This window comes from Barbus barbus (assembly GCF_936440315.1).
Source record: "Barbus barbus genome assembly, chromosome: 15".
NCBI lineage: Eukaryota > Metazoa > Chordata > Actinopteri > Cypriniformes > Cyprinidae > Barbus > Barbus barbus.
In genome coordinates this window covers 14,557,358-14,576,645 of record NC_136743.1, presented here as the reverse complement: position 1 = coordinate 14,576,645, position 19,288 = coordinate 14,557,358, and the positions used below count along the sequence as shown (strand labels likewise).

Below are 19,288 nucleotides of genomic sequence, written 5' to 3'. Positions count from 1 at the left end.
ATTTATGTTCTTAAAGGACAAATGAAAGAATTATGCAAAGAAATATTTTCTGCATTTTGTTCCCCAAAACCAAAGTCATGTTTAGTGACCTAGCAGCGACGTGCTTTTGAGTCATCTTTTCACTCTTAATCCTCTTTATGAAAAAGAAAGGTCAGATACAGGCAAGAGACAGCTTTTAGCCTTTGGGCGATGCTTACTTCTATGCCAACTCAAATGACAGGAAGATGATGCAGTGGCGAGACAAGGGATTTTTTATTTTTTTAGAATACATTTTTAAAAATTCACATTTTTGTCTTAACATGTGATCAAACATCAAATAAAATTGCACAATATTATCTAACATAATGAATGGTTACCCCCTGAAATAACTCACACTATGATATAACATAATGTGACATGGTCTTGACGAGTGAAAATATGTGCTAGCGTCTTTTTAAACTCTACTCTTGGAAGGAATATTTCACTGTTTAACACTTAACACCCACATCATTCTCATACCTCATCACATTTGTATTTCACCTCCAAATAATGCTGTCTTCACAGTTTTTAATTGTGCCCATGGTAATAAATTATCTAATTTCCATCCCGTTTCCCAGCCATGCTTTGAAAAATATATAAAGCTATAAATGTTAAATCTTTAAAGTTCAGTGTTGTGTAAGACAGCATCTTGAAACACACTGCCCTGCCCTAAATGGAGAGACAACAAATCTGCATGGTGTCTACATCTTTCCAGTTTTTGCACATATTGAACTCTGTAGGCGGGTGTTAATTTCATCCTTCCTAAAACTGCTCCCGTTGAGAGACTTAATCACAGAAACTTAATATTTTAATATTATATATGTTTACACTCTTGTTACACAATGACTCTCAAATACAACTTTTAAGATTATAAAATCCCCATGTGAATCTGTAGATGTAGTCCAACTACCGAAGGTCTATGCTGATGTACTCAATTGTAGGTGACACATGTATCCAAAACAAATGTGACTGATAAATGTTGCACTGCTTGTTTTGATGTAAGCATTTAATAATCATTCATATGTGTACTGAAGAAGATTGCCATTTCTGATGGACAGCTGTTGTTCAGCACCACGGACAGCGTTGAGTTCGTCTCTTCTTTCACTCTATTTTGGGACAGTTCACCCAGAAATGAAATGGTTGCTGGTAGCCTTTGACTTCCATAGTATTTTTCTCATACTTTGTAAGTCAATGACTACCAGCAACTGTTTGGTTGCCAACATTCTTCAAAGTATCTTCTTTTGTAATTAACAGAATAAAAAATTCATACAGGTTTAGAACAACACAAGGGTGAGTAAATGATGAAATGTTCCTTTCCCCATGCCTTTATATACCCTTCTTGCAAAATAAAACTTTCTCGAGTCCTAAAAGAGTTTTTAAATACATTCCTTGTGTTTATGACATAAGTATATTTACATTCAAGTAATATAAAAATGCAAGATATCATTGCTTGTCTATGCATTAAGCCAAACGACAACGATTAAAGAGAAATTACTGTTTTTGTACTTACTACGCTCATACTGAACATCAAATTTATATAATGACAAGCACAGAACAAAACACATTTCGTGCAAAATACGCACCTGAATGCAAAAATATAATTGACAATAACAAACCACTCTTTCCCAAAGCAATATGCAGACATCAATTAGTCCAAACATTGTATCCTACTTTCTTCTGAATCTCACAAATACTTAAATGCATACATACACATACGCACATACATACATACATTTCTTCAGATCCTAACAATAAATAAAATAAGCTAATGTATTCCATGTTCTCTCTGCTACCTTTATTTTTGAAAGCAGATATGGAAATGTCCCTTGGTCTTCAGTCTGGGCTATATTCAATTAGAGAGGGAAAACAAGAAAGCCAGAGAATGTGGAGTACTTCCACCCGCCCATGAGGTTCCCTCTCTCCAGTTTGAGATAGAGTCTGTCTTCACGCTCCAGGTGAAGCAGAACGGCGTTACTTGCTGCCTCTCGGGTCACATCTTGATCACCGGCAAATGCAGATATTATTGGGTATTCATTATGCATCAGATTGACCTAATGACATGGAAACACAAGATGAGATCACATGCATCACAACAAGCCAGATCTAAACTAAACTACACTAAATAGTATCTGTTTTTAACATATATTTATAATTGCTATTAAGCAATAGTGACGAGTATCATTTCCATTTCACTTTTAGATGCAAACACTTATTAGATAGTCCTTATTCTGATATGGTGACTAGCATAAATTCAATTAGTAACTAGTATACATACTACAACATAATAATGTGGCACTGTTCTAATAGTGAAAACTAACTATTCTTTTACTGATAAGAAGGAATAATCTTTCCATTTTAATTATACGGGGATCTATGGTTTACATATTCATATTCTCTTGTGACTAGCTAATGAATTCCAGTTGTTATTGACACCTATTCCAATTCGATTATTTACTTATCACAATTGGCATCTATTTCAGCTTTGAAAATTGCTATTTAATGTATACAGGAAAATATCTATCCTAAATGGTATGGGTAACATATTTCATCTCAATTTCTTTTTTATTTGTCATATGAAATGACTAGCCAGAATGATACAGTTTAATTAAAATCTTACTGATAAGATTACAGTTGGAATGCAAAGAAATGTCTAATAGCCTAAATACATATTAATATATATTCAGTTAGTACTAAGAAACTTGTAACATATTGTAACTATTAAGGTAAAGAATGAGTGGTAATGTCAAATTAATTGTCACCTGAATTGTCTGTCGGTTGTAGACCTTCACAACGTGAAAGCTGAAGCTGTAAATGCCTCGCCGAGGAGCTTGAAATACACTCGCCTTAAGATCGAAATGATTTCCAATGTTCACTAGTACCTGCAAAAAGGTGTTTGTTCACTTAGTTAACGTATGTTTTTGGAAACGTTTTCGTGGGAAAAAATATTAAAGCCTACTTAACACACAGATACGCGTTGCCTAAATGTGAAAGCAGGGTCTGACCTGATCAAAGTAGATTGTCATGGACTTGTTACTCATTTCTGATGGTTCATGGTTAGTTCCTCTGACCGCAGAAAAAGCCACTTTAGCACCAGCAGCTCGGACAGATATCCCAAACGACGAGGTCACTCCTCCCTCGGCGGACGGGTTCGAGTCACACACAACTAGACATTTTCCTTCCAAAACTAGCGGTTCTGTGTCATTCTGTCCGAGGGAAAACGCAACGCCGAATCCCAGAAGAAGGGTGGAGGCCAGTACGGCCAAAGATCCCGGTTCCCTCGCTCTCAACATGACTGTGGAAGACATCTGAGCAAAAAATACTAACGAGCACTCTTAGGAGACCAGTGAATACGAAAGCACCTCTCCCTCTCTCTCCCCTCTCTTTCTCTCACATGCACACTCTCTCTCCTTATTTGAAAACGCCCTGAATTTTTACCATGTGCTTAAGTTCCCATTGCGCAAAAGTCTACTATAAAGTTAAAAGGCAAAATGTATGCATAACAGCTAAGCAATAAATAATAAATAAAAAGACTAATAATTAGAATAAATGTATCACTAATCGATGCTTTGATAACCATAATAGCCTGAAATCTAAACTTTAGACGGATAAACTGTCACTTGATATTCCAGCAAACCCCATTGAACAGTTAATAGCATTGTATTCAGTATGCTGTAAAGATCTTATTATACTCTTATAAACTTCTGCATTTATTGATGTAAAATTAACTGTAATGTAAATTGATGTTCTGTAAGAGGTCAATGGCTGTCCACTGGTGACATCCCATTGTTTGGCGTTGAGCTGTTTCACAAACTAATATGATGTGCTATTGCACCATCCAGTGGTTGTGAAAAGATATTAAAGCATAACTTTATATGAAAAGACTTTAAACTAGCTAAGTATTTAGCACTTTAAATTTGAATTCACATATGCAAAAATTGTGTTAATTAAATCATAACATAAATATGTCCAAAAGACTGGGAAGTTGATATATAACAAGTCGTTTTGCTTTTTCTTTCAGCCTATTCTGATATCCTTAACAGCCTTGTTTTAATTATCCAAAAATGGCGTCTATCCTTACTGTGTGTAGTCAATGCACTCATATTCTTTGACAAAGTAGCTTGCTACTAAATATATATATATATTTAATCGTTTACTTGGAACTATATGGAGGACCAAACCTGCATAAATTAAATATGAATGAACGAATGAATGAATAAATAAATACATTAATGAATAGATAGATAAATAAATGTGATAATAGGACAATAGGTAAATGAATAAACGACTTTATAAATAAATATGATTAATTTGTAATAAAATTCATTTCCCCCCCTTAATTTATTTTCTTCTTTTCTACATTTATACATTTTTAAACATATTTTTTTACTTTTATTTTTTCTGTAATTATTTTTAATGTATTTTTATATTATTTATACATTTATTTTTAGATGTATTTATATATTTATGCATTCATTTTCTTTAGAATGATTTATTCCCACATGCATTTATTTGTAGATTTATTTATTCATTTATTTTTACTTTTCCGTGTGTAACATGGAAATGAGGAAGGTGGTCCTTGTGTAGCTTCAGTGCATCGTTGGTTGAGAGCTCACGCGTCGATAGAGTTGAGAGTTTTCAAAGGAAATGGCGGCAAGAAGTAATTCGTTGTCCAGTTTGCTACGGGATGTGGCAGATCAGCTGGAGAGTTGTGAGTCATTTTCACCTAACGTTATTCGCATTAGTGCCGAAATATTTAAAATATGTTCCAGAAATAAAAACAGGAAGTTGAAGCTACTTATGTGATCTCCCACAGCATCGTCGACCTCGAGTCTGGAACCGTCGACATCAGACCCTAGGGTGATGACACCCAGTGGATGGTTGGTTTCTAGTCTAATAACTATTCAAGTAATTTATTCATTTTCCTATTATCACATTTATTTATCTATTTATTCATTAATATATTCATTCATATTTAATTTATGCAGGTTTGCTCCTCCATAGAACTCAGCACACAACTCACATTTTGCTCAATCTTTTCATTTAGTCCCATAGCTTTTTTCAAGTAGGCTAGTTTAATCATGCTCAATTAGCAAATCATGGGTTAACATCACCTTGACAAACTTCATCTGAGGCAGGGTATCGCATATAGAATATTCTGGCCAAATATGAAGGGATCGTGTTAATCCACTCTTCGCGTCCGCGGGTCTTCAGTGCACTGAGGCGGATTACGCAGAAGTGTTCAACCTGTGCCATCAAACAAGTCTTCAACTACACCCTGAGTTCGGGGAATAGCGGCAACAATTTGTGCGATGAATCTCACACAATTTGGATTGCGTTCTTTAAGCAGCTTCTTCTAAAGACGGACTGCATTATATCGTAGTTATATTTTATCTCAGTTTCATGTTGAATCATGGTGCCGCGGGTGAAACTGCTTGTTGGTGAGTAAATAACAATGCGCGAGTTTATGGAAACGAACATAAATACATTGTTTCATTATATTGTCATCGACCGAGTAACCTCTTGAGAACAATACATACATGGTTTCCTTTAAATCTAAGCCATATTCCTATTTAATGTGTTATTCTGTTCGCATGTTCGCCTATATCACTATAATGTGGCATAGAACATGTAAACATGCACTTATAATAGTGCTGATAAAGTTGCAAAAAGCATAGATAGATTGATTAGGTTATAAACGCAATACAGAGTAGGCTATACTGTAGGCTACATTGAACATTTGTGACCCTGGACCACAAAACCAGTCATAAGGGTCAATTCTATGACAGAGATTTATACATCATCTAAAAGCTGAATAAATAAGCTTTCCATTAATGTATGATTTGTTAGGACAATATTTGGTCGAGACACAACTATTTGAAAATCTGAGGGTGCAGAAAAAAAAATCTAAATATTGAGAAATTCACCTTTAAAGTTGTCCAACTTAAGTCCTTAGCAATGCATATTACTAATCAAAAATTAAGTTTTTATATATTCTCGGTAGGAAATTTGCTAAATATCTTCATGGAACATGATCTTTTACTTAATATTCGAATGATTTTTGGCATAAAAGAAAAATCAATAAGTTTTACCCATACAATGTATTGTTGACTATTGCTACAAATATACCCGTGCTAATTATGACTGGTTTTGTGGTTCAGGGTCACATTTGAGAACTGCATTAACACTATTCTTGTCTCAGATCATTATTCATTTTTTGCAGTTGTTGCAAGTCTTGTCAATCTTGGATTTTCTGGAGCACCAACAGCACCACCAAAGAAAGCTATAGGTAATTATCTCTCATTAACAAATTAACTCTTAAGCAAGAAGGGCATTGGGATGCAAAAGTAGTATGGATTTGTTTTATATATATCTTTTACAAAATAAATGCTTTGTCTCTTCAGTTAAAAACAACTCAGGTGTGACACCGGCAGGGTTGTGTGGTGCTTGGGTCAAAGAACCTGACGGAGGGCTTTTTACATCTCCTAACTATCCTCAAAAATATCCTCCTGACAGAGAATGCATTTACATAATTGAAGGTTAGCGAGCTACCATTTTGACCATTTTTAATTAGTAACATCTGCATATCTAACTAGAGGTTTTAATTATGTCATAGCTTCTCCAAGGCAATGCATTGACCTGTATTTTGATGAAAAGTATGCCATTGAGCCATCGTGGGAGTGTAAGTTTGACCACATTGAAGTTAGAGATGGCCCCTTCAGCTTTTCTCCTATTATGGGCCGCTACTGTGGACAAGAGAGCCCGACCTATGTTAGGTCCAGCGGCCGATACCTTTGGATAAAATTTGTGGCAGATGGTGAACTAGAAGCTACTGGATTTTCAGCTCGGTACAATTTCACTCAAGGTAAGAGTGGTGCTTTTGTCATCAGTATACGCATTTGTCTGTATCCACCAATTATTTATCAGTTTCTTTATGCAAGTTTATGCAACCTGATGATCACGTCCAGCATAATTCGAGGGTCTTGTGCTTCAATGGAAAAGCATCTGATTGTCCAAATGATCATCAGTGTCACAAATTTTATTTAATTAGTGACCTGGATGCAGAATCTAAAATGTGTCTTATTCACCTTACATCTAGAAGTTTCTTGGCTTTAAAATGTTTAAAATGTTACAGGTTTAAATAGCAATATAGCATATTCTGTAGTCTCAAACCTTTAAACGCACTGCATTTATTTGGAAACAAAATGTAGTTATAATATTGGTTTAATCGAGCGTTAGCGTTAATTCTGGCAGGTCACGTGAGTCAAGCTTGCATCAGCTGATTCTCAGCCGATCACATCTACCTAGAGGAATACGACACCTATTGCGGCATTCCTATATAAGCTCTATTCAGTATGAATCGGCAGCTTTTCCCGCTTGCTCAGGAGCAAATTACCCTCCTCCATCCCCAACTCCTCCTTTCGCACAGTCAGGACTTGGCTTTCTGATTTTACTTGCTGAATCAGACTTCTTGAATAATGTTACACTTAAATATCATTGAGTACATCAATGATATCTGCTTTGTTCTGTTCTGTTAACCATTGGGGGGTTATTATTATTATTATTGCTGCTCTCCCTGCTCATTCATGACAGGCTGCATGGATGGACAGGGAGTTTTGCCCAGAACAGAACCATACCGCCAAACCAAACTTTATGCTGAGTAGCTATCATTTTGACGATAGTGGTCCTGACAGAAGTACAGTTGGTTTATTCTTAGTAAGATCCTCCGTGTTTTGGTAAATGCTGTGTTCTGTGCTCAGGTCAGATGGCCCTACATTTGTAGTGCAGGCACACATGCAGCAGCTGAGTGGGGGAGGTTTGTGATGTCTCTGATCCCAGTTAATGAAAGCTTGTCTTCAGAGGAGCACACTCAGCCTGCTCCATGTCCTGAGCTCTGTCCTCCTACTTCAGCTTCGTCAAATCCTATTGCAAATCTATGGGATGGCCAAAATATTTTTGCTTTATGCATTATTGGGTTGCAAAGTGTCATGGGTCTTTTGTCTAGATATTTTTGAATCCATATTTTACATCATTCACTGAATAACCAAAGTGAAAATGGAAATGAGTGTTTTTGACTGTGGTTTAAGACAGTCTGTCTTTTCTACAGTTGGCTGGTGTTCCTGATTATATAATGTTACTTAAATTCTGATTGATTACTCCAGTGTTCATTACTGCTGCCTAATAAACACTGAACAGCAGTGCTAATCTCCTCTCAAAGCTAAATCCAGTCTTCAGATTTTGGTAATGAAGCAGGGCCATAAGAGGAGAGGACCAGCAATCACATATCTGTCCTGTGAATTGACAACCCTTTAATGAAGGAAGCACACAAAATACATACATCACCGATATAATGTCTACACACTACACACTACCAAAATGGTTATTTGTTTATTTATTAATTTATAAAAAATTTTCACATCTTAAAAGAAAAATTACATTTGTAACCACCAAGAGATGTAATGAATGCTTATATTACAAAAAAAATATGTTTTTTTTATGCTGCACTATGCATTCCAATCTGTTTTCTTTTTGTTAATCTGAAACACTGTAAAATATCATTCTGCACATCATAAATCAGATATTTATTAGAGACCTACATCCATGCGTCCTGTTACATCAACATACAAAATAATCTTAGCCAAGCTGTACCAGAGGTAAGAAAACACGAGAGGATTACTGCGAATCCCTGAATGATTTTAGATTGAAACTCTAAAGAAATATTGTGGTGAATTTTTTTGGAAATGATAAATTAGATATGATAAACTGGCCAGAGCCTGTTACCTGTTCAAGCCTGAAATTCTGTGCATAAATAAAAGAAATTCAAACAGGCTCCTGTAAACACACCTACATCTTGTTACTTTGATTCCTGTCACACTGGGCAGCCTAATCTGTGTGATGCTGGTGCAGGGATTATTAATCCATGTACAATCATGACTCAAGCTTTAGGACATCATTCTCATTCCCTAATCCTATGTGTTTCAGTTATTATGGTAAAAAAAAACATAAATGATTGTGCTGGGACAGAAGTTCCTCAAGGTCAGGGAGAAAAGTAAACCATGTGATTTATTTGTCTGTGTTTGTGTTTGTCTTTGACGCCATCAGTCAAATTAAATTTTCATCTGTTTTTATTTCCTATGTTCTTAGGAAGAAATAATGCAGTCTATACACTACTGTTAAGAGGTTTGGGATCTGTAATACTTTTTAATGTTTTGGAAAAAGTCTCTCTTTTTATTTATTACAAAAATATTGAAATATTTTTTATAACAAAATAACTGTTTTCTATTTCAATATGTTTTAAAATGTAATTTAATCCTGTGATGGAAAAACAGAATTTACAGCATCATTACTCCAGTCTTCAGTGCCACACAATCCTTCAGAAATCATACTATGCTGATTTGTTGCTCAAGAAACATTTGTAATTATTATCAATGCTGAAAATAGTTCTGCTGCTGAAAATGAAACCATGATTCATTTTTTTCAGGATTCTTTGATGAATAGAAAGTTAAAAAGAACAGCATTTATTTAAAAAAAAAATTTTAACATTACAAATGTCTTTGCTGTCATGTTTGATCAGCTTAATGTGTCCTTCCTTAATAAAAGTCTTACTGACTCCAAACATTTGGACAGTAGTGTACTGTATATACACTGTTTTGTATGCTGGTGTCCTCACTGGCATGACTTACTTTCCAAAACCAACTTCCGCAGAAAGCTAATTTTGGGTAATCAGTGCTTTTTGATGGTAAACAGCATTGCACACACCAGCCTTTAAATTCACATTGATCTGTCTTTTCAACAGCAGGAAGTCAACCCTTTTGATATTTAGGACAATATTTTATGTCGCTTATGTGAATATGAAATCATTAATGTGTTAGTGGGTTATATGACCTTGTAAACTAAACAGATTCAAGCCTTATAAAGTCCTTAATCACTCACTCTCCTCTGCCTGTTTTGCAGATCCTGATTTCAAAGACCTTGGAGTTCGACCACCTCTTCCTAGTGAGTGAAGTGTTTTTGTTTAATGTAATTGATCTCCTCTGCATAAAAACCACTTCACAATGATACATTACTGTGCTTTCATGTTGTAGTTTGTGAATTTGAGATGAGCGGGCCAGAGGGGATTGTGGAGTCAGTAATGGTTACGAAAGAGGGCAAAGCGTTGCAGACAGAGGCTGTAGACTGCAGGTGGTTCATAAGAGCTCCTCCTGGCTCGAAGGTAAAACTCCATTCACAACTGAAATTGAAGCCCAACATGGTGGCCTAGGGCTGATCTTGTTACTTTCCACTATGTAGGGGCCTAAAAATATGAATAAGTATACAAAGATCTCCTAAAAACACTGATATAAATATGTCTCTTCTTGTACAGATCTATTTGCGTTTCCTGGATTATGAGATGCAGAACTCAAACGAGTGCAAGCGTAACTTTGTGGCAGTGTATGATGGGAGCAGCTCGGTGGAACACCTGAAGAATAAATTCTGCAGCACGGTGGCCAATGACGTGATGCTGCTGACTTCATTAGGTGTGATTCGCATGTGGGCCGATGAGACCAGCCGCAGGAGCCGGTTTCGGATCCTCTTCACCACCTTCCACGAGCGTGAGTCATTCCATCGTTTTTTTAATCTTAACACATTTCAGTAGCACATATAGATTTCTTTCTAGCTGTAAAGTCTTGATTTACCTCTTATTTTAACAGCATATTTGGACTAACACATTATTAGTACTGTAGTGAGTCATTTCAGCAGTTTTAGGTGCATGATATGGTAGTGTTTCATGTGGTTTCTTCTATAATTATTATCATTTTGGTCTGCTCTTCAGCTCCATGTGAAGGAGACTCTTTCTTCTGCCATAGCAACATGTGTATTAACCACACACTGGTGTGCAATGGTATCCAAAACTGCGTCTATCCTTGGGATGAGAATGGTTGCAAAGGTAAATAGTCACATATTCACATAAAATATAAATAAAAAAATAATAGTATTATTGATGCTGTCATCATTTATTCACCTCAAGTCATGACTAACTGTCTGATTTTCTTTCTTATGTGGAACACTTTGAAAAAAGTATCCGTGTTTTTGTCCATCCAGTTGACCCCAATTTACTTTCATTGCATGGACACAGACACAGATACATTTGTCAAATGATCCTTTTTTGTGCGTTCCACAGAAGACAAGAAAGTTGTATACGTAAATGATAAGAGAATTATCATTTTTGAGTAAACATTTCATGTGCATGTAAACTACTGTTCACATTTTTGAAAGAAATCTTTTTTATTCACTCTTATTATTACTTTTGTATAATTGATTGTATCCTTATTTTTCAGCAAGGATAAATTCATTTGATCAAGATAAAGATTTATAAGGATACAAAAGATTTATATTTTGAACGTATCATGGATTCTATAAAAATATTAAGCAGCACAACTGCCTTCAACATTGATATTACAACGAAATGTTTCTTGAGCACCAAATCAGCATATTAGAATGATTTCTGAAGGATCATGTGGCACTGAAGACTGGAGTAATGGCTGCTGAAAATTTAGCTTTGCCATCACAGAAGTAAATTAATTTTTCATGTGTACTGTATTTTTGATCAAATATATGCAGTATTGGCAAACATAAGAGACGCATTTCAAAACTTTTAAACAGTAGGGTTTTTTTCTTAATTTAAAACAATGTGCCACATGCCATGTTTATGCTCCTTTCACACAGAGAAAAGAAAAGACACTATCCTGGACGGTCTCGACAACACTAATGTGACCATTATAGGCGTGACCTGCGGAGTGGTGATTATCCTGCTCACCGTGTCAATAATCATTCAAATAAAACAGCCACGGAAGAAGTACATAATCCGCAGAGATGAATTCGACCCCACATTGCTGCACGAGGCCTTTGAACCCCCACACTATGAGCTGTGCACGTTACGGCAAGCAACCTCATCCGATGATGATGTTTTACCTGAAGACTTCCCCAAACTGCAGCGCACCTCCTCCAAATGCATCCACGGCCACCACTGTGGCTCCCAGGTGTCCAGCACTCGAGGCAGCCGCAGCGATCTCAGCCTGCGAGATGCTGCAGCTATTCTCTCAGAGATGGAGCCAACCATACAACCTCCATTTCCTCTGCAAGCCACCCCTACTGGCCGCAGGAATATCCTAGTGATGAAGCACAGCTACTCGCACGATGGGGCTGAAGAGTGCGACCTGGATGATGAAGTTTATGATAGGCCCATCACCAGCCGTGGGCGAGCTGCAATGGACAGAACTGTGCATCGGTCAGTATCCAATGACTTTTGATGGTTTTCCATGCACGTCAGCTCAGCTTTTTGAATAGATTACTTTCTTTATTGTCCTTTTTGTCCTAGTCATGCACTTGTTTATTATGTTTGTTGACAGACAAAATTTCATTGTCTAGTCACTCCATTTTCACCGTTTTGTATCCATAAAGGATTATGGATCAAAAACCGGGGTGCATTAAATGGACATGTGAACCATAAAACTGTATTCCTGTCAGTTTTCTTATCCTGTTTTGTATATGACTAGTCCTAGGCTGTAGTCCATATAATTTCATGACTGTTATGCACTTTTGTTTTAATCCTAATATTGAGAAATGATATTAGGACACTCAATCATTGCACAAGTTTGATGTAAATATTTTGATTCATGCTGTTTGGTGTGGGTATTAGTTAAAACATCACATAAAAACATGTCATTACTGCTATGGCTATTTTCACCTTTGTGTTTTGTAATGTGGGACAGGCTCCTCTCTTTCCTTGAGCTGTGTGGTTTAATTTAATTTTGTTTTACTTGTGAATTAATTTATTTGTATTTTCATTGCTTTTATGCCTATGTGAGAAAATTGGTGCTTCTTTTATACTTTTGTTACCCTTCATGCGCCAGTCTTCATTCTCATATCACATTACTGATAAAATTACAAACAAGTTGTTATGCTGTCTCATTTTATTGCATTTTTATTATAAAACGTCATGAAGAACAAAAACTATCTTTAAAAAAACGTGCCTTTCTATTAGATTACATCCTCTTTCCTTGCTTATTGGTAACATTTAGATTGGTTCTAGGCATGTGGACATTTCTAATATTGCCAACCTCGTTATAATAACATTTAAATACTATAAAAGTACTGTTTTTATTACATCTGTCATTTAAAGTTGAAAAACAGCAGCATTCAGAGATGCGTAATGAGCGCACACATTGGGGTTTGTGAGTACATCCGCGTAATAGTGCCTCCCTCTGGTATATTAAAGTAATTGCAGTGGATAAACTTTCACCACTGTTTAAAAAGACAGTTGATTAACAGGCTATAAATCTCGTTAGGTTTCTTCAAATCATTTTTATTATCTCATGAAATAGTATTTGTATATCCGTCTGTAAGTGAAAGAGAGCGGAACCACTGACGCTTCAGTCTGCCGTCGGACAAATAAGGAGATGCACCGATTCTCTCGTCTCGTGAAAAATGTAAACGTTCTGTGGTTGTTTTATAATATATATCTATAGAATATATAGACAGTATTTATGTTGACATGATTATGCCGTTGATTTATTTAAATGTCTGGCTGATTAACTTACTTGCATACCTGATGTCTTTTGCAGATCTGTCATTGGGCAGGAGGTCAGTTAACGAGTCCCTCTAAATTCATTTAGGATGTCTGACTTTGGCATAGAATCAAATCCCTCCACAGAGACTTATAAGCAGGGATCAGCTGGTGTCGGTGCTTTTAAAAAACGACTCGGTATTATTGCAACTTGTGTGGTCGGAGGGTCATTGGTCGCTCTGTATGCAGTGACCGGACCGTTTGTTGCACCAGCACTGAGGAAAGTTTGTCTCCCATTTGTACCTGCAACAAGGACTCAAATCGAAAACGTTCTCAAGGTTTTGAAAACTAGATCAGGGTCTCTAGTGGATATCGGCAGCGGAGATGGACGGATAGTGAGTTTCCTTATTTTGAAACAGTACCATGTAAATACTAGTATATTAATAAAAATAATTCAACGCTGTGGTATATATCAGTATTACAATACAACTGCGTAACATTATTGATGTTAGATGATCACAGTGTGTTAATCTGTTTCTGGTTTGATCTAGGTTATCGCTGCTGCAAAAAGTGGTTTCAAGGCAGTTGGCTTTGAGCTGAACCCATGGTTGGTCTGGTACTCCCGTTACAAAGCCTGGAGGGAAGGTGTTCATCACAGCACATCTTTTTATATTTCTGACCTGTGGAAGGTGAGGACAGGTCAATCATCATCTAAATGTGGATCGTCCATTATATTTGTACCTAAATTAAGTATTTACAGATCAATACAATCTGTATGTAATCATGCCACATGTGTTAGAAGTATAATTTGTCCTTTCTTTCATAGGTCAGTTTTTCAGAGTACTCCAATGTGGTCATCTTTGGCGTTCCTCAAATGGTAAGCTCTTCTGACTAATTGTGTATATACAGTGCTGCTTGAAAGATTGTGAAACCTTTAGAATTTTCTATATTTCTGCATAAATATGACCCAAAACGTCATCAGATTTTCATATAAGTCCTGAAGACAAAGATAACCGAATCAAACAAGTGAGAGAAATATATTTTCTTTGTCATTTATTTATTGAGAAAAATGATCCAGTGTTACATACCTGTTTGTGGCAAAAGTATGTGAATCGTTGCTTTCAGTATCTGGTGTGACCCCCTTTTGCTGCAGTAACTGAAGGTAAAGTTTCTTGTAAATGCTGATCAGTCCTGCACAATAACATGTAGGAGTTTTAGCCCATTCCTTAGTGCTTAACCACTTAAACTCTGTGATGTTGGTGGGTTTCCTCCTGTGAACTACTTGCTGGTCCTTCCACAACATTTTAATTGTATTAAGGTCTAGACTTTGACCATTCCAAAACATTAACTTTGTTCTTCTTTAACCATTCTTTGGTAGAATGACTCGTGTGCTTGTGGTTGTTGTTTTACTGCATGTCCCACGTTCTCTTGAGACTCTGTTCTCAAACAGATGTCCTGACGGTTTCCTTTAGAATTTGCTGGTTTAATTCAGAATTCATTGTTCCATCAATGATGGTAGGCTGTCCTGGCCAAGATGCAGCAAAACAGGCCCAAGCCATGATACTACCACCACCATGTTTCACAGATGGGATAAGATTCTTAAGCTGGAATGCAGCGTGTTTTTTCTCTCCGAACATAATAGCTTCTCATTTAAACCAATAAGTTCTATTTTGGTTTCATCCATCCATTAAACCTTTCTCCAATAGTCCTCTGGCTAATCCACATGATCTTTAGCTAGCAATTTTCTTTTTGGAGAACAGTGGCTTTCTTCTTGCAGCTCTGCCATGCACACCATGGTTTCTCATTGTTCTTCTGATGGTGGGCTCATGAACAGTAACATTAGCCAATGTGAGTAAGGCGTTAGGTGCTTAGAAGTAACGCTGGGAACTTTTGCAACCTCGCAGACTATTACACGTTCTGCTTTGAAGTGATCTTTGTTGGACGCCAACTTCTCGGGAAGGTAACAGTGGTCTTGAATTTCCTCCATTTTTACACAATCTGTCTGACTGTGGATTTGTGGAGTCCAAACTCTTTAGAGATGGTTTTGTAACCTTTTCTAGCCTGATGAGCAACATCAACTCTTTTTCCGAGGTCCTCAGTAATCTCCCTTGTTCGTGACATGATTCACTTCCACACACATGATCAGACTTTGATAGATCCCTGTTCTTTGAATAAAACAGGTAATGTACTGACATTTGATAGTTATTGCACTGACTGAAAACACCTCTGCACAGATGGACTCTAATTTCGCCTTGAAATTAACTGCTAATCCAAGAGATTCACATACTTTTTCCACTCACAGATATGCAATGTTGGATCATTTTCCTGAATAAATAAATGACAAATATTTTTTTGTCTCATTTGTTTGATTGGGTTCTCTTTGTCTACTTTCAGGACTTGTGCAAAAATCTGATGACGTTTTGGGTCATATTTATGCAAAAATATAGAAAATTCTAAAGGGTTCACAAACTTTCAAGCAGCACTGTACATGTGTACATACAATATTTTTTACAATCTGACAGACATTATTGTTGTTTTCTCCACAGATGGTGCAGCTTGAAGTCAAGCTCCAAACAGAGCTCCAGAGTTCAGCCAAAGTAGTAGCTTGTCGCTTTCCATTTCCCACTTGGACTCCTGATGATGTTGCTGGAGAGGGAATTGATACTGTTTGGGTTTATAATGCCAAGACATTCAAACCTCCCATCAGAAATGATAAAAACAGTGAAAGACAAGAACTAATGACAAACTAAGTTTCTTTAAAGAAACATTTATTTCTTTATAATATTGACAAACATTTTGTCTCTCTCATGGAAGTTTGAAAATCATAGTCTAATTTGGCTGCCTTCTGCTCCTAATTAAATATCCCTGGCGGGTTTTTTCTGCATTTGTATTATATGACAAAGAAAAGGGTTTTATGTATATTTTCTCAGAAATGTGGAGTGATCATATCCTGATAAAAAATATTTCATGTTCTTGTTTAAAGACCTGTTCACACCAAGAACAATAACTATAAAGATTACCAGTGTTGGGGAAAGTTACTTTTAAAAGTAATGCATTACAATATTGCGTTACTCCCTAAAAAGTAACTAATTATGTAACTAATTAATTATGCGTTACTTTTTAAAAATGAGCAGGGCTTGATTGTTTTTAATACAAGAAGTTCTAATTATAGCAAATGTAAAAGTCCTTTCACACCAAAAAGTGTGATGAATAAACCTCAGGCAGAAGGAAAAGTAAATTCACGTCTGTAAAGTAGAACGCAGGAGAAGAAGGTTCAACACTCTTCAGCAATAAAAAAAACAATGAAGCACAATTGTTAGTTTATCTAAAGTCATTTTTGCTTATTAGTATGGTTGAACTGGATCATCAAAGGTCAGCAGCAAAGACATTGGTTAATAAAATGGGATTAGATACATTTGTGTTGTTTAACATTTAATTACTGCAGGTTTGCATCATATTCTGAGTTTGCATTTTAATTTATTTTGATGAATACCAAATCTGTTTTTTTGCAAGTGGGATGAATTAATGCACATTAACATTTAGTATAGGACTACAGTAACAGCATGTTCACAGTGCACTGTCAGTCAATAAATGGGAAAAAATAACTGGCGTTACTTTTTTGAATAAGTAACTCAGATATTTTCTTGTAAATTAAAAAGTAATGCGTTACTTCACTAGTTACTTGAAAAAAGTAATATTATTACGTAACTCGCGTTACTTGTAATGCGCTACCCCCAAAACTGAAGATAACAATACAGGTACATCTCAAAAAATTTTAATATCATGAAAAAGGTCAATATTTTTTGTCACTCATTTCAGAAAGTTTCATTACACGTAGAGTGAAATATTTCAAGCCTTTGTTTCTTGAAATTTTGATGATTATGGCTACTTTCACAGATAATGAAAACCCAAAATTCAGTGTCTCAGAAAATGTTATTATCACATAAGATCAATAAAAAAAAGGATATTTTAAACAGAAATGTCAAGCTTCTGAAAAGTATGTTAATTTCTATGCACTCAATACTTGGCTGGGCCTCCTTTTGCATGAATTACTGCATCAATGCGGCGCGGCATCGAGGCAATCAGCCTGTGGCACTGCTCAGGTGTAATGGAAGCCCAGGTTGCTTTGATAGCGGCCTTCAGGTCATCTGCATTGTTGGGTCTGGTGTCTCTCATCTTCCTCTTGACAGGTTCAGGTCAGGCGAGTTTGCTGGCCAATCAAGCACAGTAACACCATGGTCATTGAACCAGCTTTTGGTACCTTTGGCAGTGTGGGCAGGTGCCAAGTCCTGCTGGAAAATGAAATCAGCATCTCCATAAAGCTTGTCAGCAGAAGGAAGCATGAAGTGCTCTAAAATTTCCTGGTAGATGGCTGCGTTGACTGTGGACTTCAGAAAATACAGTGGACCAACACCAGCAGATGACATGGCAGCCCAAATCATCACTGACTGTGGAAACTTTGACTTCAAGCAGCTTGGATTCTGTGCCTCTCCACTCTTCCTCCAAACTCTGGGACCTGGATTTCCAAATGAAATGCAAAATTTACTTTCATCTGAAAAGAGGACTTTGGACCACTGAGCAACAGTCCAGTTCTTTTTCTCCACAGCCCAGGTAAGACGCTTATGACGTTGTCTCTGGTTCAGAAGTGGCTTGGTAGCCCTTTTCCTGAAGACGTCTGAGCGTGGTGACTCTTGATGCACCGACTCCAGCTTCAGTCCACTCCTTGTGAAGCTCCCCCAAGTGTTTGAATCAGCTTTTCTTGACAGTATTCTCAAGCTTGCAGTCATCCCTGCTGCTTGTGCACCTTTTCCTACCCAATTTCTTCCTTCCAGTCAACTTCACATTTAATATGCTTTGATACAGCACTCTGTAAACAGCCACACCTTTCAGTAATGACCCTCTGTGACTTACCCTCTTTGTGGAGGGTGTCAATCATCGTCTTCTGGACCATTATCTCCATTATTGTGGTTTCAAAGAACGAGATGACAAGAATTTATACTGTAGGGATGGTAATTAATTGAAACTCAAATGTAAATATTCTAATATTTTGATATACTGCTTTTTGACTTTCATGAGCAGTAAGCTCTAATCATCAAAATTAAAACAAAAAACTTTTAAAATGTTTTACTTTACATGCAATGAACCTAAAATATATAAAACTACAGCTGAGAAAGATTTTTAGACCTATTGTTATCTGTATAGTGATCATCCTTGGTGTGAACAGGCCTTAAAGCTTCTTCAATATATTTATTTTTATTTAGTAAAAGTATATCTTAAGTACTCATAGGGAAGAATATATATGTTATGTAAATAATCCTACATCATTCCTGTAATAAATTAAGTAATATGTCACATTTATTATAAAAAGTATATCTCATACTGATAAAAGATGCATGCATATATGAACCTTAAAACCACATTAAAACCTTAACTTAATTTCCATTACAAAAATAAATCCCATTCACCATTTAGCCTTTCAGAGCCTTACACACCACCAAATCAACTTATTTGCATTGTGGAGACCATATCCTCATACAAAAATGTTACCTACAAAACATGAGGCCAATAAAAAGTCAATATCCCTAATAGGAAAAGGTGTGTATGTGTATTTGCACATGCCCAGGTGTCACAAGATTCAAAGTCCCATGCCTCACCCCCTTAACACACATGCACACCACAAAAACTGCCTCCAGTATTTAATGCTGGCATTGTGCCGTTCATAGTAAA

At 36.4% G+C, this 19,288-nt stretch overlaps 3 protein-coding genes across 3 annotated transcripts; 2 read left to right on the top strand and 1 right to left on the bottom strand.

The window, feature by feature from the left end:
* Positions 1-230: 230 nt before the first annotated feature.
* On the bottom strand, positions 231-3,407 carry LOC306881262 (cerebellin-2-like). Its single transcript, XM_079435270.1, has 3 exons — positions 3,021-3,407; positions 2,778-2,897; positions 231-2,069 (listed from the first exon to the last, which is right to left on the bottom strand). The coding sequence occupies exons 1-3, from the start codon at positions 3,321-3,323 to the stop codon at positions 1,872-1,874; spliced, it is 621 nt and encodes a 206-aa protein (XP_079291396.1). The 5' UTR covers positions 3,324-3,407; the 3' UTR covers positions 231-1,871.
* Positions 3,408-5,227: 1,820 nt separating this feature from the next.
* On the top strand, positions 5,228-12,955 carry LOC306880821 (neuropilin and tolloid-like protein 1). Its single transcript, XM_079434594.1, has 9 exons — positions 5,228-5,456; positions 6,239-6,304; positions 6,420-6,554; positions 6,632-6,880; positions 9,970-10,011; positions 10,101-10,228; positions 10,379-10,607; positions 10,829-10,942; positions 11,722-12,955. The coding sequence occupies exons 1-9, from the start codon at positions 5,429-5,431 to the stop codon at positions 12,303-12,305; spliced, it is 1,575 nt and encodes a 524-aa protein (XP_079290720.1). The 5' UTR covers positions 5,228-5,428; the 3' UTR covers positions 12,306-12,955.
* A 314-nt stretch (positions 12,956-13,269) lies between these two features.
* LOC306880826 (ATP synthase subunit C lysine N-methyltransferase-like) lies at positions 13,270-18,924 on the top strand. Its single transcript, XM_079434599.1, has 5 exons — positions 13,270-13,484; positions 13,620-13,956; positions 14,113-14,250; positions 14,388-14,438; positions 16,108-18,924. Exons 2-5 carry the CDS (start codon positions 13,672-13,674, stop codon positions 16,309-16,311), a joined length of 678 nt encoding a protein of 225 aa, XP_079290725.1. The 5' UTR covers positions 13,270-13,484; positions 13,620-13,671; the 3' UTR covers positions 16,312-18,924.
* Positions 18,925-19,288: the final 364 nt, after the last annotated feature.

Excerpts from the sequence above, each read along its gene's own strand:
- LOC306880826 (XM_079434599.1), top strand. The coding sequence starts at position 13,672 with ATGTCTGACTTTGGCATAGAATCAAATCCCTCCACAGAGACTTATAAG. Across the intron at positions 13,957-14,112 it reads GCAGCGGAGATGGACGGATA|GTTATCGCTGCTGCAAAAAG; the intron begins GTGAGTTTCCTT and ends GGTTTGATCTAG. Across the intron at positions 14,439-16,107 it reads TCTTTGGCGTTCCTCAAATG|ATGGTGCAGCTTGAAGTCAA; the intron begins GTAAGCTCTTCT and ends TTTTCTCCACAG.
- LOC306881262 (XM_079435270.1), bottom strand. The coding sequence starts at position 3,323 with ATGTCTTCCACAGTCATGTTGAGAGCGAGGGAACCGGGATCTTTGGCC. Across the intron at positions 2,898-3,020 it reads TGACAATCTACTTTGATCAG|GTACTAGTGAACATTGGAAA; the intron begins GTCAGACCCTGC and ends ACCTTTTTGCAG. Across the intron at positions 2,070-2,777 it reads ACAACCGACAGACAATTCAG|GTCAATCTGATGCATAATGA; the intron begins GTGACAATTAAT and ends CCATGTCATTAG.
- LOC306880821 (XM_079434594.1), top strand. The coding sequence starts at position 5,429 with ATGGTGCCGCGGGTGAAACTGCTTGTTG. Across the intron at positions 6,305-6,419 it reads ACCACCAAAGAAAGCTATAG|TTAAAAACAACTCAGGTGTG; the intron begins GTAATTATCTCT and ends TTGTCTCTTCAG. Across the intron at positions 10,229-10,378 it reads GAGCTCCTCCTGGCTCGAAG|ATCTATTTGCGTTTCCTGGA; the intron begins GTAAAACTCCAT and ends CTTCTTGTACAG.